Source organism: Odocoileus virginianus, chromosome 23 (assembly GCF_023699985.2).
Source record: "Odocoileus virginianus isolate 20LAN1187 ecotype Illinois chromosome 23, Ovbor_1.2, whole genome shotgun sequence".
Classification (NCBI taxonomy): Eukaryota; Metazoa; Chordata; class Mammalia; order Artiodactyla; family Cervidae; genus Odocoileus; species Odocoileus virginianus.
Genome location: NC_069696.1, coordinates 20365045 through 20392173, shown reverse-complemented (window position 1 = coordinate 20392173; position 27129 = coordinate 20365045). Strand labels below are relative to the sequence as shown.

Here is a 27129-nt window from a genome sequence, read left to right as displayed (position 1 = left end):
AAAATATTCATTCCTAATGGTGTTAAGTACCTGGGAACGAGTTATGAATCATACTTAAATACTGCTGCCTTTTTTCCCAGTATGAACCTTTTGGGAAAACAGTCCTGTCTCCCACAGTGGTGACACTACTCCAAGTTCCGTTTTTCTCAAGGGATTTCTTTAGACATGAGAACCTCCTGATTTAAAGCCATGATCATGGCATCCATTATTTCACAAGAACTACGAGTTTTAATGAAATAAGAATGTTACACTGTTTTAACTAATCACAGAAATTGTCATTTGACTGAGAAGCAAAACCCCGTGCTTGGGCTGGGGGTGGGGGACGGAGGAAGCAGTAAAACCTGCAAATTGTCCAGAAGAAGCTGCAAGAGAAAAGTCGGGGGGTGGGGGTGGGGGTGGGGGTGGAGAGGAAGGGGTAAGGTTAGACTTTTCTTCACGGGGCCACAAAAGAGAAAAAGAACGATTGAAGGATTTCCTCTATCCCAACTGGTGACTTTAAAAGACTCATAGGTGTAAAGCAACTGCTTTGAAATTTAAAAAGTAGTAAAGCATTCCCAGTTCCTATTGAGTTTCAAATTAGTCTAAGAATTGTATTAAAGTGTGCATTTCGTTTGAAAACTATAAAATTAGAATTCCCGCGCGCTAGAGAGAGGCGGGGGCGGACGAGGTGGAGGAAAGAGAAGGGGAACGCGGCACTCACTGGATCTGGCCTACCGTTTTTTAAGTGTGGAGAAAACGGCAATATAATTTCTATCGAGTCTTTCCTCAATTTCATGGCAAAAATAACAAAAAGTTTTCCCAAATAAGCAACCGAAAAATTTTGTAGGGAGACGATTAAAAAAAAAACAAAAACCCTCTTGGGGACTTAGCTCCGCCCACTATCTTGAGGTTTTCAACCAGGTCCGCTCTAAAGGATATATAAGCCCAGGTTCTTCGCTCCCCTAAGTGTTACGAGCTTGCCTTACGCGGCTGTTGTTTTGTTTGTGTTGAAGATGTCTGGCAGGGGCAAGGGTGGGAAAGGGCTGGGTAAGGGAGGTGCCAAGCGTCACCGGAAGGTCTTACGGGACAACATCCAGGGCATTACGAAGCCCGCAATTCGCCGTCTGGCCCGCCGTGGTGGTGTCAAGCGCATCTCAGGGCTCATCTACGAAGAGACCCGTGGAGTGCTCAAAGTGTTTTTGGAAAACGTGATCCGCGATGCGGTGACATACACGGAGCACGCCAAGCGCAAGACGGTCACGGCCATGGATGTGGTGTATGCTCTGAAACGCCAGGGCCGCACACTCTACGGCTTCGGTGGCTGAGCTGTGCCTGCGGCTTATTAGATTCCAAAAGGCCCTTTTTAGGGCCACCAAAACCTCAAAAAAAGGGTTGATAACGCTTAAGTTTCCTGTTGAATGTGCAAGTACGTGCTTCAGAGGAGGCTTTACGATTGTAGTTCGGACGGATGATTCGGGGTTAGGCTTGAGGCTAGGTGAGGTGTGAGCAGCGAAGCTCGAAGGGCCCGCGCTAGGCACATAGCCTGCGAAACGCATCTCAGGGCAGTAAGTGATCTTTCTGTTCGTTTCCGACGCTGACGTGCTGAGTTTGGACTCCGTTTGAGAAACGGGTATCGTCAATTTAGAAATGGGTGTTTTGGGAGCGAATGCCGCCGGACCTGGGCTTATGTAGAGTAACTTGTATGCAAATAGGGCAAATGCGGTTCTCTGCCTCCGATTGGACGGAAGGTATCAGAGGGCGTGGATTTCGCCGATGCGGCCAGCCTCCTCTGAGACCCGGCATGTTGTGTCCAATAGAAAAGCGCGAGGTGCAGGCCTAGAGTTGCGCGCAGAGATCCTGCCAAGCATTAGTATTTTATACATCGACGGAATGTTTGAGTGAGGTAATCCAACTCCGACGCGGAATCGGGGCGCCCACGTGTGGGCGAAGGGCAAGGCTGGGCCCAAACCGTCGGCCCCTGCGCTACTCTTGGGTCGACTGCACAAATGTGGTCGCGGCGAGCAGGTGAGCATCCCAACCCAAGACTGCCCGGCAGCGGTGCTCAAGCCCCGGGACGCGGGAATCCAGGAGTTAGCCGGCAGCAGTGCCGGGGCGCAGGCAGTACTGTTGCCTAGGATAAAGAGGGTCTTGTGACCCGCTCGCACCCAGGAGATAAACCCAGGCTTCCTAAGTGAAGGGCCTGTTCAGAACGGCCCGGCCCGGGGCTGCGGGAAGGAGTGGGGCAGCGGGTTGGAATCTAGAGTTCGGTGAAAATGGTGTATCGAGAGAGCTGTATAGTCGTGGAGTCCTACCCATTTGTCCTGCCCAGGAGACCGAGTAAGGAGGGCCGGTTTGCGGGCGCTTCCTGGGGTCAAAGGCGGGACTGAAGACAAGGGCGCTCCACCTGCGTGCTGCCGGCTAGGGCGAGGCTGGAACCGTTGCTCGACTTCTGACTCTGTCCTTCCTCTGTGTGATGGAAATTGGGAAGGGGCTTAGAACCACAACATGAAGTGTAATCCCATGCACCTTAACTAATATCCCTTAGCTCTGGCTTGTCTGCACACCGTGAAATCACTTAGCTTTCTGGACTGGTTGCCTGGAATAGTTTCCCAGCCTTGACAGTGATGTACGTAGATTTCATTTCAAGCCATATATATCTGAGATGTACTCTAGCCGGGAAAGCATTTCCCGTGTTCCCGCAGCAGAGGCTGGCATCATACCATTTAACGAATATCAGCCACTTTGGAACACATTGTTTTCCATTTTTGCATTCGATTCTCCAGCAAATCTATGAATTATTTATTATTACCATTTTACAGACGAGGTAACGGATACAGGGGGAAAGTACTGGAATCAGGATTTGAACCCTTAAGGTTCTTAACCCTTACGTGCCACTGCCGCCCCCAGCCCCCATTTGCTGACATTTCACTTCTTAGTACTTTCTTCTCCATACTGTGATGTTGGTTATGTATTGAATTTCTAGGAAGTGAGACAGTTCCAGAAGCTCATCTTTCTTCAGTTCAAGCGAAGAAAACCCCTGAGTTACCTAAAAAGAAGCATCAGGGTATGGCACACTTGGGTACATTTATATTTGTTGACTGAGTGAATGAGTGAATTTGAGTAGATAGGTAATGTACCTATTAAATTTAGTAAAATTAAACTAAATTAGTTAAATTAACCCCCAATTTAGTGTGAATCAGATTATTGAGGATGAAGGTGGGACTGCAGTGGAGCATGAAAATAACTATTCATATGGTAATTTAAAATATCTATTCCTTAAGTATTTAAATTACTTGCGATTATTTTTTGTTTATATTTTTGATGGTGGCCTCAATATTTTTTGAACCTGTCTAGTAGAACTTAATTTTCCATTGTAGCACAGCTTATTGTTGTTCATGTTTTATGTACTTTATAAAATAATACCAAATTATTTGAACATGAAAAGTCTTTGTTTCTGTTTGAGTCCCATGGTAGTATCCAATCCTGAAGAAATGATTTTCCAAACCAAAAGGGGGTTACAAAATTTGAGAACACAAGTTATCTGAAATTAGAACTGAGATTTTCAGGAGTTAACTTCAGAAAATATAGAATGCATTACTACATGTGTTTGTTAAATAAAGAACTTAATTTAAAGCTCTTCTAAAATGCTTTTCTTGCAATGTAGAATAAAGTCCTGTTGAAATTAGATCCTGTAGCAAAGTCATCTCTTCTAGTTTGAACATTTAATGCCTCTTTTATCCCAAGAACTGTTAACTTTTGAAGATTCAGAGATAAGCCATCAGATCAGTTCAGTTCAGTTGCTCAGTTGTGTCTGACTCTTTGCAACCCCGTGGACTGCAGCATGCCAGGGCTCGCTGTCCATCACCAACTCCTGGAATTTACCCAAACTCATGTCAAGCGGTGATGCCATCCAACCATCTCATCCTCTGTTGTCCCCTTCTCTCGCCTTCAGTCTTTCCCAGCATCAAGGTCTTTTCAAATGAGTCAGTTATTTGCATCGGGTGGCCAAGGTATTGGAGTTTCTGCTTCAGCATCAGTCCTTCCAATGAATATTCAGGACTGATCTCCTTTAGGATGGACTGGTTGGATCTCTTTGCAGTCCAAGGGACTCTCAAGAATCTTCTCCAACACCACAGTTCAAAAGCATCAATTCTTTGGCTTTCAGCTTTCTTTACAGTCCAACTCTCACATCCATACGTGACCACTGGAAAAACCATAGCCTTGACTAGGTGGTCCTTTGTTGGTAAAGTAATGTCTCTGCTTTTCAATATGCTACCTAGGTTGGTCATAACTTTCCTTCCAAAGAGTAAGTGTCTTTTAATTTCATGGCTGCAATCACCATCTGCAGTGATTTTGGAGCCGAAGAAAATAAAGTCTCTCAGTGTTTCCACTGTTTGCCCATCTATTTGCCATGAAGTGATGGGACCGTATACCATGATCTTAGTTTTTTGAATGTTGAGCTTTAAGCCAACTTTCTCACTTTCCTCTTTCACTTTCATCAAGAGGCTGTTTAGTTCTTCTCTTCTTCATTTTCTGCCATAAGGGTGGTGTCATCTGCATATCTGAGGTTATTGATATTTCTTGCAGTAATCTTGATTCCAGCTTGTGCTTCATCCAGCCCAGCATTTCCCATGATGTACTCTTCATATAAATTAAACAAGCAGGGTGACAATATACAGCCTTGCTGAACTCCTTTCCCAATTTGGAACAAGTCTGTTGTTCCAGGTCCAGTTCTAACTCTTGCTTCCTGACCTGCGTACAGATTTCTCAAGAGGCAGGTCAGGTGGTCTGGTATTCTCATCTCTAAGAATTTTCCACAGTTTGTTGTGATTCACACAAAGGTTTTGGCATAGTCAATAAAGGAGAAATAGATGTTTTTCTGGAACGCTCTTGCTTTTTTGATGATCCAGCAGATGTTTTTAGTTTGATCTCTGGTTCCTCTGCCTTTTCTAAACCCAGCTTAAACATCTGGAAGTTCATGGTTCATGTACTGTTGAAGCCTGGCTTGGAGAATTTTGAGCATTACTTTTGCTAGTGTGTGAGATGAGTGCAATTGTGCGGTAGTTTGACCATTCTTTGGGATTCCCTTTCTTTGGGATTGGAATGAAAACTGACCTTTTCCAGTCTTATGGCCATTGCTGCGTTTTCCAAATTTGCTGGCATATTGAGTGCAGCACTTTCACAGCATCATCTTTTAGGATTTGAAATAACTCAACTGGAATTCCATCACCTCCACTAGCTTTGTTCATAGTGATGCTTCGTAAGGCCCACTTGATTTCACATTCCAGGATGTCTGGCTCTAGGTGAGTGATCACACCATCATGATGATCTGGGTCGTGAACATCTTTTTGGTATATTTCTTCTGTGTATTCTTGCCACCTCTTTTTAACATCTTCTGCTTCTTTTAGGTCCATACCATTTCTGTCCTTAATTGTGCCCATCTTTGCATGAAATATGTTCCCTTGGTATCTCTAATTTTCTTGAGATCTCTAGTCTTTCCCATTCTATTATTTTCCTTTATTCCTTTGCACTGATCACTTAGGAAGGCTTTCTTACCTCTCCTTGCTATTCTTTGGAACTCTGCATTCAAATGGGTATATCTTTCCTTTTCTCCTTTGCCTTTCGCTTCTCTTCTTTTCTCAGCTATTTGTAAGGCCTCCTCAGACGACCGTTTTGCCTTTTTGCATTTCTTTTCCTTGGGGATGGCCTTGATCACTGCCTCCTGTACGATGTCATGAACCCCTGTCCTTAGTTCTTCAGGCACTCTATCAGATCTAATCCCTTGAATCTATTTGTCACTTCCATTGTATAATCGTAAGGGATTTGATATAGGTCATACTTGAATGATCTAGTGGTTTTCTCTGGTTTCTTCAATTTAAGTCTGAATTTGGCAATAAGGAGTTTGTGATCTGAGCCACAGTCAGTTCCTGGTCTTGTTTTTGCTGACTGTATAGAGCTTCTACATCTTTGGCTGCAAAAAATATAATCAATCTGATTTCAGTGTTGACCATCTGGTGATGTCCATGTGTAGAGTCTTCTCTTATGTTGTTGGAAGTGGGTGTTTGCAATGACCAGTGTGTTCTCTTAGCGAAACTCAATTAGTCTTTGACCTTCGTTTTGTACTCAAAGGCCGAATTTGCCTGTTACCCCAGGTATCTCTTGACTTCCTACTTTTACATTCCAGTCTCCTATGATGAAGAGGACATCTTTTTTGAGTGTTAGTTCTAGAAGGTCTTGTAGGTCTTCATAGAGGCATTCAACTTTAGCTTCTTCAGCATTACTGGTCATGGCATAGCCTTGGATTACTGTGATATTGAATGGTTTGCCTTGGAAATGAACAGAGGTCATTCTCTTGTTTTTGAGACTGCATCCAAGTACTGCATTTCGGACTCTGTTGTTGACTATGATGGCTACTTCACTTCTAAGGGATTCCTGCCCACAGTAGTAGAAATAGTGATCATCTGAGTTAAATTCACCCCATTCCAGATCATTTTAGTTTGCTGATTCCTAAAAGGTCAATGTTCACTCTTGCCATCTCCTGTTTCACGTCTTCCAGTTTGCCTTGATTCGTGGACCTAACATTCCAGGTTCCTGTGCAATATTGCTCTTTACAGCATCGGACTTTACTTCCATCACCAGTCACATCCACAGCTGGGTGTTGTTTTTACTTTGGCTCTGTCCCTTCACTCTTTCTGGAGTTATTTCTCCACTCTTCTCCAGTAGCATATTGGGCACCTACTGACCTGGGGAGTTCATCTTTCATTGTCATACCTTTTTGCCTTTTCATACTGTTCATGGGGTTCTCAAGGCAAGAATACTTTCCTCGCACTGAGACCAAAAGTCTATTCTTAACGTCTGTGTCTCCTTTGCTGCCCTGTACGTAGGGTTGTCAGTACCATCTTTCTAGATTCCATATATACGCATTAATATATGATATTTGTCTTTCTCTTTCTGACTTACTTCACTCTGTGTAATAAACTCTAGGGTCATCCACCTCATTAGAACCGACTCAAATGTGTTCATTTTTGTAGCTGAGTAATATTCCATTGTGTATATGTGCCACAACTTCCTTATCCATTCATCTGCCAATGGCCATCTAGGTTTCTTCCATGTCCTAGCTATTGTAAATAACTCTGAAGTGGACAGTAAGGTTCGTGTGTCTTCCCAAGATGATGGAGGAATAGGCAGGGAGACCGCTTCATTTTAAAGTTAACACACTGACTTTGTGTTATCTTTTTTCTGATATTTTTCATAAATCTGTTTATTGTTATCTTCTTCAAAAATAATTTATCTTTTAAAAACTTTAAGCAACTTTTGCTTATATTATTATCTTATAATTTCCTTAATATCATTTTTTACCACTTCTCCAAAACCTATTATCCCCAGTTCATTTTAGATTTTTTATTTTTAAAATAAAGGTATAAGTTATGACTTTGGATTTATTTCTATTATAGCTTTGGACAAATATCAAACTTTTGAAATGTTATAGTGTATTTTATTCGTCATAATAATAAAGTTTTATTTTTATTTCATCTCATCCTAACCTAATTATTAAAGAGGTTAAAATTTTACCCATGGTTGTAATGTTTTCTTGTTTTATTTATCAGTATTAATTTCTAGTTATTCATTTGGGCTAGAAATTTGTGAGCTCTATAATTTCTTCTTTTTGGAAATTATTGAAATTTCACATATGACCAGTTTTGAAAATGTCTTCTGGATCTTGGACAAGGAGGCATAACGTGTGTTTTAAAATATGACAGCTGAATTTATATGTATTTATTCAATATTCCTAATTATTGTATTTTCAAAATAGACTATCACTGTTTTTATCTATTCAATACATATTGTTCTTGATAGTATCTTCTTGTTGCCTATATTTCTGTTTCTGTCAATTTAGCCTCATATTTTGAATAGTATTTATTTTACAGAATTCTTTTGTCTGACTTGGTATTTAAACTTCATGACTGCCATACCTTCTTTATATGTTGTTACCTTTTATCACTCTGAGTAACTCTTTTGGCTTAATTTTATTTTTTTGGCTTTTGGGTATCAAATAACTTGAATTCCATTTATTTATTTTTATTTTGCCTCATCTGATATGCTGTTTTGTCACCTGCAGTTCTTTTTTATTTTTTTTCACCTGCAATTCTTAATACACCAGCGATCTAGTTTCTTTTTCTAGATTCTTGGGCTTTAAAGTTAGGTTGTTGACTTGAGATATTTCTTTTCTTTTAATGTAAGCATATTGCCATGATCTTCATTCTCCATTCAAGCTTTTCCTTCTTGTTTCTGATCATTCACTTGTCTCTTTATTTTTGAAAAATTATACCAGCCTGTTCTATGTGTCAGTTGCTCAGTCATTCCCAACTCTTTGCAACCCCATGAACTGTAGCCTGCCAGGATCCTCTGTCTGTAGGATTCTCCAGGCAAAAATACTAGAGTGGGCTACGGTGTTCTCCACCAAGGGATCGTCCCCACCCAAGGATCGTCTCCTGCATTGCAGCCAGATTCTTTACCAGTGAACCACTGAGGAAGCCCTTTCTCAAATTTGAGTGAAGGGAAAACTGTCTTATAGACTTCCTGTATTAGTTTAAGACATTTTGATTTTTCTGTTACTTAAATGTCAAAGTATAGCAGATGCTTACTCTTTATGCTTACAGTTCATATTAAAAATACTGTGAAAGCAGGCTTTATAAATTACTTACCAGAAAACTGTAAATCAATATGTTATTATAAAATCTGGTATAATTGATAATGCTGTTTTGCTGAAACTGTGTCTTAAAAACCAAAGTATATTTTGCTTATTGTCAACTATTTGACTTTCCTTGAAACATTTTTTGAGTCATTATCATTGTTATCTTCCCTTTTTTTTGTTATCTTTTTTTTTAATTTATCTAAGTATTTCATTTTATTAGCCATTTAAATATGCAGAGAGCCAGCAGTGTGCCAGGCACTACTCTATGCATTGGTTACACAGCAATAGGAAAAACCATCAGGAACAGGACAAAAAAACCCCTGAGTTTTCATTAATGTAAAGTTCATTAAAGTTCTTTTATTTATTTTATTTTATTTTTTCCTGACCGGAGTGCTCAGCTGGGCAAAGTCAGGGCCTGGGCCCCGGCAGGCTGGGGTCCATGCCTGGGGAGCCCTGCTCAGCACCGGGGATGCGGCTGGGCCACGCGGTGCCTCTTCATTCCTAACCCGACCACGGAGAGCAACTTCAGTGACCATGGAGGTTCCCCTTGCTGTCCTCGCTGGTGCAGAAGACACTGCTGCTCACCCGTCTCCTGGGCTTTCTGCAGAGTGCGATTGTTTTTCTGTTTTTTTTTTTTTTTCATTTATTTCTGTTAGTTGGAGGCTAATTACTTTACAATATTGTAGTGGGTTTTGTCATACATTGACATGAATCAGTCATGGAGTTACATGTATTCCCCATCCCGATCCCCCTCCCACCTCCCTCTCCACCCGCTCCCTCTGGGTCTTCCCAGTGCACCAGGCCCGAGCACTTGTCTCATGCATCCAGCCTAGGCTGGTGATCTGTTTCACCATAGATAATATACATGTTTCGATGCTGTTCTCTCGAAGCATCCCACCCTCGCCTTCTCCCACAGAGTCCAAAAGTCTGTTCTGTATATCTGTGTCTCTTTTTCTGTTTCGCATATAGGGTTATCGTTATCATCTTTCTAAATTCCATATATATGTGTTAGTATACTGTAATGGTCTTTATCTTTATGGCTTACTTCACTCTGTATAATGGGCTCCAGTTTCATCCATCTCATTAGAACTGATTCAACTGAATTCTTTTTAATGGCTGAGTAATATTCCATGGTGTATATGTACCATAGCTTCCTCATCCATTCGTCTGCTGATGGGCATCTAGGTTGCTTCCATGTCCTGGCTACTATAAACAGTGCTTCGATGAACATTGGGGTGCACGTGTCTCTTTCAGATCTGGTTTCCTCGGTGTGTATGCCCAGAAGTGGGATTGCTGGGTCATATGGCAGTTCTATTTCCAGTTTTTTAAGAAATCTCCACACTGTTTTCCATAGCGGCTGTACTAGTTTGCATTCCCACCAACAGTGTAAGAGGATTCCCTTTTCTCCACACCCTCTCCAGCATTTATTGCTTGTAGACTTTTGGATAGCAGCCATCCTGACTGGCGTGTAATGGTACCTCATTGTGGTTTTGATTTGCATTTCTCTGATAATGAGTGATGTTGAGCATCTTTACATGTGTTTGTTAGCCATCTGTATGTCTTCTTTGGAGAAATGTCTGTTTAGTTCTTCGGCCCATTTTTTGATTGGGTCATTTATTTTTCTGGAATTGAGCTGCAGGAGTTGCTTGTATATTTTTGAGATTAATCCTTTGTTGCTTCATTTGCTATAATTTTCTCCCAATCTGAGGGCTGTCTTTTCACCTTGCTTATAGTTTCCTTTGTTGTGCAAAAGCTTTTAAGTTTAATTAGGTCCCATTATCTTCCTTTTTTTAATTATGAACTTGTTTTTAACACAGATTCATTATTCTGGCAAGCCAGTTAATTTACTAGTACACTTCAAAATTATCTAAAATACCTTCCAAGAAAAATCATTTATTGTGTTTATATATTAATCGCTCAGTCATGTCTGACTCTTTGTGACCCCATAAACTACAATCCACTAGGTTCCTCCGTCCATGGAATTTTCCAGGCAAGAATACTGGAGTGGGTTTCCATTCCCTTCTCCAGGGAATCTTCCTGACCCAGGGATAGAACCCAGTTCTCCTGCATTGCAGGCAGGCTCTTTACCATTTGAGCCACCAGAGAAACATATATATATATATATATATATATATATATATATATATATATGTCATTTACGTATATATGACACTACTGTGGCTAGGTAACTTGAATATTTTTTGTTTTATGCAAAGGTAGCATCCATCTAATACATCTGCTTGCCGTGTAACTATGCTGTCAGGACTTTAGATATGATATTGTTCCTTCTGGGAAGAAAAGTTTCTTGGCATAATTAGATGAAATTAAAGGTAGAAAAGGGAAATAAGGACAATAGGAAAATACATATAAATATTAAAGGCTCTGAAAGAATTAAACTGTCAGTCATTATTTTGGGAGAGCAGTGTTATTAAGAAAGGAGTAAAACATGCACAAAAGTCATTTTTACTTTTTAATCCATAAATGCTGTGTTTGTATAATAATTTTAATTTTAAATTATGGAAAATTTTAAAAATAAATTAACTTATTTTTATCTTACTTGCATGAAAGGTCTTACTTCTTTTCCTAGCAAGATCCAAACCTCTTATCTGGTAATTGACTTTTTTTGTCTCTTCCATTTCTTATTCCTAGAGATCCAAAATTGTTTTAGGATTAAAAAAAAAATACTCAGTGAAGTAACTTCTTTATTAACATAATTATTTTGTTCCTTTCACTAACTTAAATAATCTTTGATTTTGTGGTAATGATCAGAAAAAGACATATGTGAGGAAGATGACAGAAATAAAGATTACACAAAACATCATCTTTTTCTCCTTTGCTAATGCTATAACTATAAATAGGACAGAGGCAGAAGCAGTGAGAATAACCATTAAAAATGTCATTCATTCCAGGCCATATCCTGACAACAGAATTAATTTAAAACTTGAAACCTAAATGGGAATCATTACAGATTGACTCTTGTGTGTGAAGCCATTTGTAGAGAATCAGCAGGCAATTGGTGGTTTGAATTCTTTATAGTAAAATGGTACATTTTAGATAGACCAGTAGATGTGAGATGTAGTTATATATAAATGCTTCAAGAAATGAGAAAACTTTCTCTACTACTGCCCATACAAAACTCAGCTTCCCATTCTGCACTTTGTTTTCGCCTAGCTCAGTTTGACTATCGTTTAATTTGGTGTTTCAAGTCAAATACTATTCAGGAAAAAAACATCCACATAATCCAATATCTATGATCTTCTGATACGTCCTGATTGAGATACCAGTGGATCTCTAGTGAAGGACTTTGATAAAGACTTTTGTATTCAACCCCCCAAAGGTAATGACCCCTTGTGAATCATGGGTCTGGGTTACCCATGGACTGTGGATGTTGTTATGTCACCAACCAACCGAGGAGACTGTGGTCATGCACAGAAGATGGAGCTGTGGTTCTGACGGGGTACTTACCTGCTCGGGGTGGCAAGACAAATTCCAGGTGAGGACTGAAACTTTTAGCTTTAAAAACAACTGCTAAATAACTCATTAAGCTTTTATATTTCTTTATGCCCCAGCGTGGTCATTCCTATCTCCACTTTTAGTTATATAATTAACTGTAGACAATGTCTTGATATTTGTATCATCTAGACATGTAGATGGACTTGAGTTTTGAGTAAACTCTAGTAGCTGGTAATGGACAAGGACGCCTGGTGTGCTGCAGTCCATGGGGTCACAAAGAGTCCGACACAACTGAGTGACTGAACTGAACTGAGACATGTAGAAATACCTCTGTTATTCTCAGATGAACATTTAATATATTTATCAAGTTGGTCTTTTAATTTGCTAAAATGGAAATAATCAAGTTAACATGGGCATTTAAAAAGTGTACTGGTAATTTGATTTAAATAATTAATCAATTCAGTCAAAATCATCTTGCAGTTGATACCCTGCTGTTAAATAATGTATCTTTTTCTGGAATTATGAAATAAATATGTAGTTCCAGCTGTAGGTGTAAGCTAGATATTAACAACTCCATTTAGTTTTATCAACCATAGAATTTACCTTTTCATGTATCTTGGACTCTGTAACAGTGTCTAGTCTAATAGGAATGTGTTGTTACTGTATAGTCGCTAAGTTGTGTCCAACTCTTTTGCGACCCCATGGACTGTAGCCTGCTAGGCTCCACTGTCCATGGGATTTCCCAGGCAAGAATCCTGGAATGGGTTGCCATTCCTTCTCCAGGGGATCTTCCTGACTCAGAGGATCGAGCAGATTCTTTACCTCTGAGTCACCAGGAAAGCCTTTATAAGAATGTAGCTAATTAAAATTATATTCATAAGGTAGATGGTTTCGTGAGAAATGAAGAGCAAACCTAGATTCTTATGCTAGTAACAAGGCAGGCTATTTTTGTTTTGTCTTTGCAGAGTAGAAAGTAAATGTTAGCAATCTGGCAATAAAACTCCTACACTGTTGGAGTGAAAGATATTCTGGGACCATAGAGGCAATGATAGAAGCAATAATATTCAAACTTACAAAACAAGGAGTCAGACTTAAAATTTCCTATGTGAAATGGGGCTGACATATCTGTAGGGATATTATAAGATTTTTTTCTATTTGATTTGATATCATACACATATTACTTTTTTAACTTTTTTTAAGATCTGTTTTGAGAAACAGCAATTTATAGTTTGAGTGAGTTTAATATTGTAATTACCATAAAGCATTAACATTTCCCATTTATTGTTGTCTGTAAACTGTTTACAAGGAATTGTAATTTCTTCTTGGTCATTTAATTATGTCTACCAGTGCATATTAATGTTTCAGTATCCTTGTGGCTCAGCTGGTAAAGAATCCGCCTGCAATACCGGAGACCTGGGTTCAGTCCCTGGGTTGGAAAAATCCCTTGGAGAAGGGAGCGGCTATCCACTCCAGTATTCTGGCCTGGAGAATTCCATGGACTGTGTACTCCATGGAGTCACAAAGAGTTGGACATGACTGAGCAACTTTCACTTTTTATCTCTAGTGGAAGAGGCACAACCCAGTACAGAAACTTCAGTCTGTTTAGATCTTTTCAGAAAGCCCTTGTCTCTGGTTAAGCCATATTTATTCAGACCCACACTAATTCCTGGTGTATGGTGGGTTTGGGATTTTCAGTAAAATTTGTTGTAGTCACCAACCAAAGAGATTGTTGCCAGGAAAAACCAATGGAGCTATGGTTCTAGTTGGAGGTTAATTTCAAAATCATGCCACATTAAATCCCAAGTATAAATCATGTGCAGATTACCCATTGGAGCAATATTTGTAGCCAAGGATTGGGAAAAATTCATGTTCAATAAAGTAAGACTGCCTAAACAAACAATTAAAAACAGCTGCATGATGAAATATTGTGCAGCTATTTGAAAAATAAGAATGAAGATCTCTGTACAGATGTGAGCATAGTTCTAGGGACTTTTGCCTTTAAATGATGTCAGTAGACAAGAAAGAAGGTTAAAGAATATATATTCCTCTCTGCTTTTAAAAAGCTGGAATGATTTAAAGTGAAATTAATAAAAACTGTTACCTACATAAGGTGGGTAGAACAGGATACAGGGGAGAGTGATTAGAATGAAATTACTTACATCATTTTTTTTTTTCGTACATCATTTTTACATTTGATTGTTTCTTACTGACTTGTAGATGTCTTACAGTAATCTGTGCATATTAACCCTTTGGTTCATACTACAATTTTCTCTTAGTTGTATTTTTACTCTTTATAGTGTACTTGATGAATAGAAGTTCACAATTCTAATGTAGGAGAAAAAAAAACCTAGCTTTTCCTTTGTGATTTTCACCTTTTCTTGTTGTCTTAAAACATCTCACCCTCCCTGAATGTTCAGCAGGTTATTCTAATCTTATACAAACTCTTCCAAAGAATAGAAAAAAGAAACAATGCTCCCCAACATATTATGAGATTGGCACAACCATGACCCCAAAACCTGACATAGGCAGTACTTTCTCAGGTTATAAATGTATATTACAGATAAATATCACTCAAGACATAGATGTAAAAGCCCAAATAAAATAATAGCAAACCAAATCTAGCAATGTAAAAATAAGAAAATAAGTATATATCATGACCAAGTGGAGTTTATTTCAGGATGCAACTATTCTAGCAATAGTTCAGCATGATAAATATACTAATATCATTTCCACATGAAAAAAGTAGAGAAAACATTTTATCATATCAACAGGTAGAGAAAAGAATACAACTAAAACATTGTTTATGTTTAGAAACTTGGAACCTACAAATAGAAGGAAATGTCATTAACATGAAAAAATAATCTGAAAAAATAAAAACTGAATTCCTACAGTGAATTTCATGGTGAAATGTTAAATATCATTATCTTTAAAATAGGAAATACAGCAAGATATATATATACTGTTAGGGAAAATAAGGATATAAAAACAATCTTACCAACCCACCTAGGCAAATTAAGATGTGTAGTCTCCCGATTTCTATTTGGAGTAATATAATTAAAAAAAAAAAATCACTTAGTAAATGATGTGCTTTTATAAACAAAAAAACTTTCATTTACAAATTATTAGTGTGCAATAAAAGAGCTTAGCAAGATTGCCAGATACAAAATCAATACAAAAAGTTTTAAATTTCTATACGTAAACAGTAAGGTTTCAAAAATACAACTTACAATTGACTTACAGTAACAAAAGTATATAATACATAGTAGTTATGAATAATTCTAATAAATAATATACAGTATCAGTTCAGTTCAGTCGCTCAGTCATGTCCGACTCTTTGCGACCCCATGAATCGCAGCACGCCAGGCCTCCCTATCCATCACCAACTCCCAGAGCTTACTCAAATTCATGTCCATCGAGTCGGTGATGCCATCCAGCCATCTCATCCTCCGTCGTCCCTTTATCCTCCTGCCCCCAATTCCTCCCAGCATCAGGGTCTTTTCCAATGAGTCAACTCTTCGCGTCAGGTGGCCAAAGTATTGGAGTTTCAGCTTCAGCATCAGTCCTTCCAATGAACACCCAGGACTGATCTCCTTTAGGATGGACTGGTTGGATCTCCTTGCAGCCCAAGGGACTCTCAAGAGTCTTCTCAAACACCACAGTTCAAAAGCATCAGTTCTTCTCTGCTCAGCTTTCTTCACAGTCCAACTCTCACATCCATACATGACCACTGGAAAAACCATAGCCTTGACCAGACAGACCTTTGTTGGCAAAGTCATGTCTCTGCTTTTTAATATGCTATCTAGGTTGGTCAATGTACAGTATACTTATATATAAAATAGTAAAACTTCATTTAGATGCATCAATAAAGACATAAGTAAAGGGACAGACCATGTTCCTGAATAAGAAGACTCAAAATACTAAAGATGTCAAATACCCCAGATTGATCATGCTCGTAAATGTTAACCTTTACACACACTATGCTCTAAAAATACTATGGAAAAAATTACTTTTTGTTAAGCAGAAGGTTATTTTACGTGCCTTTCTAGCTTCTTTGTCTATGCCCTAAAGTATTTTACAATCCAGCCAAGTGTAATAATGGGAATGGAAAATAGAACAATGCAAGTTCTATACTGGTGTGGAGAGAATATTAAAGTTGATTATAAACAATGAAAAAATGTCATGAGATAAGAGTCATTGGAAGATTAATACTGAAAACTATAATAAATTGCCTTATAAGGCTTTGTGCATTTCAAATTACTGCAGTATCTACTTTTTCTTTTGATTCCTCAAGGTCTTTTAAAATATTTATTGAATTTTGACTGCACTCTTCTAGGAACTGGAGGTACAGAAATGAGTAAGACAACTCAATTCCTTGAATTACTACACGTAATTCTAATGGGGAGGCATGTTAATTAACCAGATAGTATCAAATGATGATAACTTTCATAAAGAAAGTAATGTGAAGTAACATAATAGAGAGTGACTACGAGAGAGACGTGTTCTTTAAACTGGTTAAGCACAACAGGTGTCTCTAGGAGGTGCCATTGAGTTGAAATCTGATAACAATAAAGATACAGTGGCAGAGAGTTCCCAGCCCGGGCAGCAGTTGATGCAAACATTCTTAAGTGAGTGCAGTTCAGCAAGGCAGAGAAGGATAGGTGAGGAGACCTACAACGTGATAAGATAACTACCATGTAAAGTAGTGGTTCTCAAAGAATGGTCTGTAGACTCCTTGGGTGAAGGTCCTCAAGACACTTTAAAGGGTCAGCCGGGTTAAACTATTTTCAGAAGAATACTAACATGATATTTGCCTTTACAAATAGGTGAGAAAAGAGAAGCAAAAGGCAAGGGAGAAAGGGAAAAATATACCTAACTGAATGCGAAGTTCCAGAGAATAGCAAGGAGAGATAAGAAAGCCTTCTTACTTGAACAATGCAAAGAATAGAGGAATGGGAAAGACTACAGATCTCTTCAAGAAAATTGGAGATATTAAGGGAACATTTCATGCAAAGATGGACATGATAAAGGACAAAAATGGTAAGGACCTAACAGAAGTAGGGGCATCCCTTGTGGTTCAGATGGTAAAGAAAGTGGAAAAGTGAAAGTCACTCAGTCGTGTCCGACTCTTTGCGACCCCCTGGACTATACAGTTCATGGAATTCTCCAGGCCAGAATACTGGAGTGGGTAGCCTTTTCCTTCTGCAGGGGATCTTCCCAAACCAGGGATTGAACCTAGGTCTCTCTCAATGCAGATGGATTCTTTACCAGCTGAGCCACAAGGGAAGCTCCAGATGGTAAAGAATCTGCCTGCAATGCAGGAGACATTGGTTTGATCCCTGGGTTGGGAAGATCCCCTGGAAAAGGGAATGGCTACCCATTCCAATATTTTTGCCTGGAATATTCCTTGGATAGAAGAGCCTGGCAGGCTACAGTCCATGAGGTTGCAAAGAGTCAGACATGACTGAGCGACTATGTGTGTATAACAGAAACAAGAGATTAAGAAAGAGGTGGGAAGAAAATACAGAAGAACTGAACTATACAAAAAAGGTCTTAATTACCTGGATAACCATGATGATGTGGTCAGTCACTCACCTAAAGCCAGACATTTTGGAGTGTGAAGTCAAGTGGGCCTTAGGAAGCATCACTACAAAGCTAGTGGAGGTGATGCAGTTCCAGCTAACCTTTTTCAAATCCTAAAAGATGATGCTGTGAAAGTGCTGCACTCAGTATGTCAGCAAATTTGGAAAACTCAGCAGTGGCCACGGGACTGGAAAAGGTCAGTTTTCATTCCATTCCCAAAGAAGGGCAATGCCAAAGAATGCTGAGGATTTTTGCATCTATGTTCATCAGTGATATTGTCATCTAATTTTCTTTTTTTGTGTTTTCTTTGTCTGGTTTTGGTATCTGGGTGATGGTGGGTTCATAGAATCAGTTTGGAAATATTCCTTCCTGTACAGATTTTTGAAAGAGTTTTAGAAGGATAGACATTCAGTTCAGTTCAGTCGCTCAGTCGTGTCCGACTCTTTGCAACCCCATGGACTGCAGCATGCCAGACCTCCCTGTCCATTGCCAGCTCCCAGAGTTTACCCAAACTTGTGTCTATTGAGTCAGTGATGCCATCCAGCCATCTCATCCTCTGTTGTCCCCTTCTCCTCCTGCCTTCAATCTTTCCCAGCAAGCTCTTCGCATCACATGGCCTAAGTATTGGAGTTTCAGCTTCAACATCAGTCCTTCCAATGAACACCCAGGACTGATCTCCTATAGGATGGACTGGTTGGATCTCCTTGCAGTCCAAGGGACTCTCAAAAGTCTTCTCCACACCACAGTTCAAAAGCATCGATTCTTCGGTGCTCAGCTTTCTTTATACTCCAACTCTCACATCCATACATGACTACTGGAAAAACCATAGCCTTGACTAGATGGACCTTTGTTGGCAAAGTAATGTCTCTGCTTTTTAATATGCTGTCTAGGTTGGTTATACTTTCTTCCCAAGGAGTAAGCATCTTTTAATTTCATGGCTGCAGTCACCATCTGCAGTGATTTTGGAGCCCCCAAAAATAAAGTCTGCCACTGTTTCCCCATCTATTTGCCTTGAAGTGATGGGACTGGATGCTGTGATCTTAGTTTTCTGAACGTTGAGCTTTAAGCCAACTTTCTCACTCTCCTCTTCCACTTTCATCAAGAGGCTCTTTAGTTCTTCACTTTCTGCCATAAGGGTGGTGTCATCTGCGTATCAGAGGTTATTGATATTTCTCCCGGCAATCTTGATTCCAGCTTGTGCTTCATCCAGCCCAGCGTTTCTCATGATGTACTACTCTGCATATAAGTTAACTAAGCAAGGTGACAATATACAGCCTTGACGAACTCCTTTCCCAATTTGGAACCAGTCTGTTGTTCCAGGTCCAGTTCTAACTGTTGCATCCTGACCTGCATACAGGTTTCTCAAGAGGCAGGTCAGGTGGTCTGGTATTCTCATCTCTTTCAGGATTTTCCACAGTTTCTTGTGATCCACACAGTCAAAGGCTTTGGCATAGTCAGTAAAGCAGAAATAGATGTTTTTCTGGAACTCTCTTGCTTTTTTGATGATCCAGCAGATGTTGGCAATTTGATCTCTGTTTCTTCTGCCTTTTCTAAAACCAGCTTGAACATCTGGAATTTCACAGTTCACATTTTGCTGAAGGATAGACATTAGCTCTTCTCTAAATGTTTGATAGAATTCTCCTGTGAAGCCATCTGGTCCTGGGCTTTTGTTTTTGGGGAGTTTTCTGATCACAGCTTCAATTTCAGTGCTTGTAATGGGGTTGTTGATAATTTCTATTTCTTCCTGATTCAGTCTTGGAAGATTAAACTTTTCTAAGAATCTGTCCATTTCTTCCAGGTTTTCTATTTTATTGCCATATAGTTGTTCATAATAGTATCTTATAATCCTTTGTATCTGTGCATTGTCTGTTGTAACCTCTTCTTTTTCATTTCTAATTTTGTTGATTTGATTCTTCTCTCTTTTTTTTCTGGATGAGTCTAGATAAAGGCTTGTCGATTTTGTTTATATTCTCAAAGAACCAGCTTTTAGTTTTATTAATCTTTACTATTGTTTCTTTCATTTCTTTTTCATTTATCTCTGCTCTTTATGATTTCTTTCCTTCTACTAATTTTGGGGGTTTTTTGTTCTCTTTTTCCAGCTGTTTCAGGTGTAAAGTTAGGTTGTCTGTTCAATGTTTTTCTTGTTTCTTGAGGTAGGATTGTATTGCTCTAAACTTACCTCTTAGAACTGCTTTTGCTGCATTGCATAGGTTTTGAGTTGCCGTGTTTTCATTGTCATTTGTTTCTAGAAATTTTTTTGTTTTCCTTTTGATTTCTTCAGTAACCTGTTGGTTATTTAGAAACGTAGTAACCTGTTATTTAGAAACGTGTTGTTTAATCTCCATGTGTTTGTGTTTTTTGCAGTTTTTTTCTTGTAATTGATATCTAGTCTCATAGCATTGTGGTCAGGAAGATGCTTGATACGATTTCAATTTTGTTAAATTTACTGAAGTTTGATTTGTGACCCAAGATGTAGTCTATCCTGGAGAATGTTCCGTGTGCACTTGACAAGAAGGTATATTCGTCTGCATTTGGATGGAATGTCCTAAAGATATTGATGAGATCCAGCTCATCTAGTGTATCATTTAAGATGTGTTTCCTTATTAATTTTCTGTTTTGATGATCTTTCCATTGATGTGAGTGGGTTGTTAAAGTCCCCTGCTATTATTGTGTTACTGTCAATTTCTCCTTTTATGTCTGTTAGCATTTGTCTTATGTATTGAGGTGCTCCTATGTTCGGTGCATAGATATTTACAGTTCTTAGGTCTTCCTCTTGGACTGATCCCTTGATCATTATGTAGTGTCCTTCCTTATCTCTTGTAATATTCTTTATTTCAAGGTCTATTTTGTCTGATACGAGGATTGCTACTTCAGCTTTCTTTTGCTTCCCATTTGCATGGAATATATTTTCCATCCTCTCACTTTCAGTCTATATGTATCTTTAGGTATGAAGTGGATTTCTTGTAGACAGCATATATATGGGTCTTTTTCTTTTAATCCATTCAGTCAGTCTGTGTCTTTTGGATGGAACATTTAATCCATGTACATTTAAAGTAATTATTGATACACATGTTCTTATTGCCATTTTCTTAATTGTCTGGGGTTGATTTTGTAGATCTTTTTTATTCTCTTGTATTTCTTGACTATATAAGTCCCTTTACCATTTGTTGTAAAGCTGGTTTGGTGATACTGAACTCTCTTAACTTTTGCTTGTCTGAAATGCTTTTTTATTTCTCCATCAATTTTGAATGAGATCCTTGGTTGGTACAGTAATCTTGGTTGTAGATTTTTCCCTTTCAGTACTTTAAATATATCCTGCCATTCCCTTCTGGCCTGCAGAGTTTCTGCTGAAAGATCAGCTGTTAAGCATATGGGGTTTCCCTTGTATGTTACTTGTTGCTTTTCCCTTGCTGCTTTTAATATTCTTTCTTTGTGTTTAGTCTTTGTTAGTTTGATTAGTATGTGTCTTGGCGTGTTTCTCCTTGGGTTTATCCTGTATGGGACTCTTTGCACCTCTTGGATTTGATTGACTATTTCCTTTTCCATGTTAGGGGAATTTTCAACTATAATCTCTTCAAAAATTTTCTCATACCCTTTCTTTTTCTCTTCCTCTTCTGGGACCCCTATAAGTCGAATGTTGGTGCATTTGATATTGTCCCAGAGGTCTCTGAGACTATCCTCAGTTCTTTTCATTCTTTTTACTTTTTCTGCTCTTTAGAAGTGATTTCCACCATTGTATCTTCCAACTCACTGATTCTTTCCTCTGTTTCAGATATTCTGCTATTGATTCCTTCTAGAGTATTTTTAATTTCAGTAACTGTGTTGTTTTTATGTTTATTCTTTAATTCTTCTAAGTGTTCAATTTATTCTTGCATTGTCTCCATTTTGCTTTCAGTGTTTTTAACCATCTTTACTATCATTATTCTGAATCCTTTTTCATGTAGTTTGCCTATTTCCTGTTCATTTATTTTGACTTCTGTGTTTCTACTTTGTTCCTTCATTTGTACAGTATTTCTCTGCCTTTAAAACAAAATTGTTTTAACTTATTGTGTTTGAGGTCTCCTTTCCCCAGGCTTCAAGGTTGAAATTTTTCTTCCTTTTGGTTTCTGCCCTCCTAAGTTTAGTCCAGTGGTTTGTATAAGCTTCCTTTAGGGTGAGATTTGTGCTGAGTTTTTTATTTGTTTGTCTTTCCTCTGATGGGCAAGGCTGAGTGAGGTGGTAATCCTATCTGTGATGATTTGGTTTGTATTTTTGTTTTGTTTGTTTTTTAGATAAGGCTTCCTGCACAGGGTGCTGCTGGTGGTTGGGCAATGCCGGGTCTTGTATTCAAGTGATTTCCTTTTTGTGAGTTCTCACTATTTGATACTCCCTAAGGTTGAAGACCCACTCCAGTACTCCTGCCTGGAAAATCCCATGGATGGAGGAGCCTGGAAGGCTGCAGTCCATGGGGTCGCTAGGAGTCGGACATGACTGAGCGGCTTCACTTTCACTTTTCACTTTCATGCATTGGAGAAGAAAATGGCAACCCATTCCAGTGTTCTTGCCTGGAGAGTCCCAGGGACGGCAGAGCCTGGTGAGCTGCTGTCTATGGGGTTGCACAGAGTCAGACACGACTGACGCGACTTAGCAGCAGCAGCAGCAGCAAGGTTGGAGTAGACGCTTGAGAGTCCCTTGGACTGAAAGGAGATCCAACCAGTCCATCCTAAAGGAGATCAGTCCTGGGTGTTCATTGGAAGGACTGATGCTAAAGCTGAAACTCCAATACTTTGGCCACCTGATGCAAAGAGTTGACTCATTGGAAAAGACCCTGATGCTGGAAGGGATTGGGGGCAGGAGGAGAAGGGGACAACGGAGGATGAGATGGCTGGATGGCATCACTGACTCTATGGACATGAGTTTGAGTAAGCTCCGGGACTTGGTGATGGACAGGGAGGCCTGGTCTGCTGCGATTCATGGGGTCGCAAAGAGTCGGACGCGACTGAGCGACTTAACTGAACTGACTGAAGGTTAGTTTTCTGGTGGTCTAGGGTCTTGGAGTCAGTGCTCCCAGTCCAAAGGCTCAGGGCTTGATCTCTGGAACAAGCAAACCTTGACACTGGTAAGAGGAATTTAGATGGAACTGTGCATGAACTGTCAAGGCCAAACGTGGGCTGGCAATATGTAGAGTCCCTTGGACCATTTGGAAGGGACCTCTCAGGACCAAGAGGAGAGCCGTGCCGACTGTTCTGCAGCATCTGCTGGCAACCTTGATTCCAGCTTGTGAGTCATCCAGTCCATCATTTCTCATGATGTACTCTGCATGTGAGCTAAGTAAGCAGGGTGAAAATATACAACCTTGTCCAACTCCTTTCCCAGTTTTGAACCAGTCTATTGTTGCTTCCTTTTGCATGTTGTGATTTAGGGATTGTTTTCTCTTCATCTGAGGATACCTTTTCTAGAAGTCCTCTACTTGAAAGAGGGAATTTGAAATTTATCTCAATTTTTGTCTACTTTGTCCTACTTGCTTCAACTTAAAACCAAGCTGTGAAAATGTTTTGTTATTCCTAACCATCTGTCTTAACCATCCTTCTTTCAGGAGGAAACACATAGACTGTTTTTTATTGTTGTTGTTGTTTTTTAAGCCTCTAGTTCTTCTATAGTCATGCAGAAATTCTCCATCAGTAGCGCTGTGTACCTTGAGTAACAACCATAAACTGCAGAAGGAAATGGCAACCCACTCCAGTATTCTTGCCTGGAGAACCCCATGGACAGAGGAGCCTGGCAGGCTACAGTCTGTGGGGTTGCACAGGTTGGACACAGCTGAGTGACTGAGCATACATAGCAGCCATACACAAGAAATCCGTTACCGGGAATTTCTTGATCCAACTTCCTCCATTTTTTCATGGTAAAGTTGTGACATAGCAGGACCCTATGGAGCCATCCAGGGATGGGCCCCTTCCCCAGCTCTTCTGTGAAGTACTGAGCTAACAGTATCTGATGCACATTTCCTGAGTTGTTTTACAGAAGCTAAAATTCCCCACCAAGTGGAAGAAATGAACTATTTGATGACCATAAGCTGTCAGCCATAGTGGCACCTGAACCTTGATGGTGTTAACCCCTGTCACACTTCACTGTCATCTCATCACCAACCAGTCAGAGAACTTCAGGAGCTGGTCACATACCCTGGGACTCCCCTGCCTCACTTGGTCTTTAAGAATGCCTCCCTGAGACCCATTGGGAATCTGGGTTTTTAGAGCCTTTTTGTCTGGAGCCTGCAATAAAAACTGCACTTTCCTTTATCACAACCCAGTCAGTTGGCCTTATGTGGGGGTGGGTGGACCCAAGTTTGGTTCAGTAGCAAAATCCAAACCTCCGGCATCATTACCATTCCTGCTGATATCACGTTTGTGTTTCAGATTGCCCATGGAGCTTGCTCTTGAAATTTATGCCAGAAATTCTTACTTGTCCCTACGTTCACATCCTCACATGACTATATTTTCTTCCCTGACAGATTTACAGTTTTGTACTCGGTTTTGTTGGCTCTTCGCCTCCATTTCTCTCACAAACACCTTAATTTAAATAATCCTTCTATTTCACAGGGATGTTATGCGTGCCAGCTGTAAGTGGGTGTGGTTTCTTTCTCACAGTCTATTTTTGCATCCTTACTTATCAGGGACAGTCTATCACTGTCTAGATCTCAAAAGTCTATAAAGGTGTTTGAGACCTAAAAGAAAGAAGTCTTGGCTCCAAATACAAAAAACTGGTATATTATTCCAACTTGTCGTTTAATTGCTAATTTGTGTCTGACCTTGTGCGACCCCATGGACTATAGCACATGCCAGGCTCCTCTGTCCTCCACTATCTCCCAGAGTTTGCTCAAATCCAGTAGCAAAACTGTAAGACTCCTTTCAATGTTTTACAGAATTTTTTTTAAACAAATGTATTAAATGTAGCCATGTCTGATACATTTGATATCATATGTCTTTAGGAAACCAGTTTCTTCAATCTTGAAGGATTAATAAGTTTTCTCCCCTTGACCTTCTTATCCATTTCCATTTAATCCTATTTCATCAGGCATTTGCTCCTTCTTCAAATAATTTTGCCAAGTTTTAAACATTCAACAGATTCGCTTTTCCTAATCTCATACATAACGTGAAAAGAAATATCTGCCATTCTGCATTTCAGAGTTTCTATTCTTTCTCTCAAATATATCCTGCTAATGCAGTGTAAATATATTTCAAATAATAAAAAAATTTATCTAAATAAGCATAGTTTAAACTTTCATTCCTGTGGTAGATTCCAAATATTTGTTTTTGGGATAATGTTTTAATCACATCTAGTTACAGTTATTTCTTGAATACAACTGAAATTTCTTTCCACTACGACTTTTCTAATAAAGTGAAGTTGTCATATACGTAGCTTTCTCAGTCCAATTAATTTAATTAAAATTAGAGAAGATACACCTACTATACACAAAAATAGCACAAAGGAAGAAGCAGTTGATCCTGCCATTTAGAGAATGGCAACCAGGAATAACAATCACTAACTAGGTTACCCTCTGAGCAACCAGGGAGACCCAAGAATACTGGAGTGGGTAGCCTATCCCTTCTCCAGGGAACCTTGCCAACCCAGGAATTGAACTGGGGTCTCCTGCGTTGCAGGCAGATTCTTGATCAGCTGAGCCACCAGGGAAGCCAGCTAGGTGCCAGGAACTTTATAGCATCATTCTCTGCTTTAATTAAACCACACTTCCCCATACAAGAATCTGCAAAGTTCACAATAACAGTAGTTACTAGAAACTTAACAGAATAGTTAGTAGAAACTTAATTTTCGTTTGTTGGCGCTTTCATGAGTATTTCTAGAACTTGCCAGGCATGTGCTGATTATTGTCCAGTAAGTCTATTTGTCCTGCGGACGTGAGGGTCTGCAGCGGATTCTGCCCCCTGGTGGCTGCAGTCTGCTCATGCGCTGAAGTCCCCCAGTGGGTGCAGCCACAGCTCCCATAGCCCCAGGCACTCGCCGAGGACTCTCAAAGCTTCAGAACAGGCTGCCAACCTTTGATCTAGTGAAGAACAACATTGCTCTGCTTTGTGTGAGGGAGCCTGTTAGAGAGCCCCTGGGCAGTATTATCTGTGACTTAGTATTCTCCTGAGCTGTATATCAGGTGGTTCTAGCTTTTTATTCCAGGTCTTTTTCTCTTTAAAACTAAGGTCTGCGTGTATGGACTGGATTGGAGATGGGCTTGAATAACCTGGCAACTATTGTTTGGCTGTTTCCCTGAGAATGAATCACTTATGGTGTGACTGTTGAACTCCAGGTGAGTGAATATTGTCTGGACAAATCCCATCCATCACCTGGCACACCTACCCATGTCCAGATGCCAGCAAGGGTCACAGCTCAGGCTTCTTGGCTAGAATAGAAATTAAATTTATCTTATAATAAAGAAAACTGAAGATCAGCAAATGTAGGTAATCTGCCCGTGTTCATATGCTTAACAAAGGCCTGAGACATGATTCAAATCCAGCTTCAAGTTTTGTGGGTTTGGGTTTTTTTGTTTAAGAATATCAGACTTCCTCCTGGGACTCAAAGAAGCTCTTCTTTACCTCTAGATACACAATTCTGTTGTTTAAATGCTTGCCCGACATTTCCTACTACCTAGAGAAGCATTAGTAAACAAAGCTGGCAATTACTCTATTTGTAAGAAGTTTACGCTTCAAGGAACTCATCAGTTTTTTTTTTTTTCTTCTTTCCCAAGCTATTATTTTAACCCATATAATTATGAGGAAGTAATTCTTCAGCTGCCCTTGGAGGGAGTAGGGGGTGGGTAGGGGTGGGGAAGAGTAACCTCTGACTTCTCTACAGGAGAATACAGAGTTCCTTTTTCAGAATTGACTTGTCAACCCAATATCCACTCTTTGGCAGCCTAGGGTCTGTTTCCTTCCATGTGTTGGAGATAAGAGAAAACAAACAAAGTTATTTCCAGAGCACGGGGATCTTTATGACAGCTGAGATGCATTACTGCCATCTCCAACGCATATTTCCCTTAGTATGTAAACATAGCCACCTGGACCCAGGAGGTAATGCAAGAGTCGCTGGGAAACTGAACAGAATTTCAGCTGCCCCTGCAAGTATATAACAGTCATCTACTCCAGCCTTTCCCGAGCACATGAGACAGTACAAAATGGGCTGGGGAAGGAGGGAGAAGAAGACTGTGTGCGAGATCGCCTCAGTCGTGTCTGACTCTTTGTGACCCTGTGGACTGTAGCCCGCCAGGCTCCTCTGTCCATGGTATTCTCCAGGCAAGAATACCGGAGTGGGTTGCCATGCCCTCCTCCAGGAGATCTTCCTGACCCAGGGATGGAACTAGCGTCTCTTATGTCTACCTGCATTGGCAGGTGGGTTCTTTACCACTAGCACCACCTGGGAAGCCCCGAGGAAAACAT

General features: G+C 39.8%; 2 protein-coding genes across 7 annotated transcripts in view; both read left to right on the top strand.

The window, feature by feature from the left end:
* Window positions 1-439: 439 nt before the first annotated feature.
* Window positions 440-17164, top strand: H4C16 (H4 histone 16). Its single transcript, XM_070453662.1, has 3 exons — window positions 440-2004; window positions 12012-12167; window positions 16951-17164. Exon 1 carries the CDS (start codon window positions 993-995, stop codon window positions 1302-1304), a length of 312 nt encoding a protein of 103 aa, XP_070309763.1. The 5' UTR covers window positions 440-992; the 3' UTR covers window positions 1305-2004; window positions 12012-12167; window positions 16951-17164.
* Window positions 1920-27129, top strand: part of GUCY2C (guanylate cyclase 2C) — a 97671-nt gene continuing 72461 nt past the window's right edge. For 4 of the 6 annotated variants that reach the window (XM_070453660.1, XM_070453659.1, XM_070453661.1 and 1 more), the window contains exons 1-2: window positions 12081-12167; window positions 25897-26003. The gene's annotated coding sequence lies outside the window, so the exon portion shown is untranslated. Of the gene's footprint in view, window positions 2005-12080; window positions 12168-22076; window positions 23018-25896; window positions 26004-27129 lie in introns of those variants that run through there. The other 2 variants (XM_070453657.1, XM_070453658.1) reach the window with 2 other exon arrangements.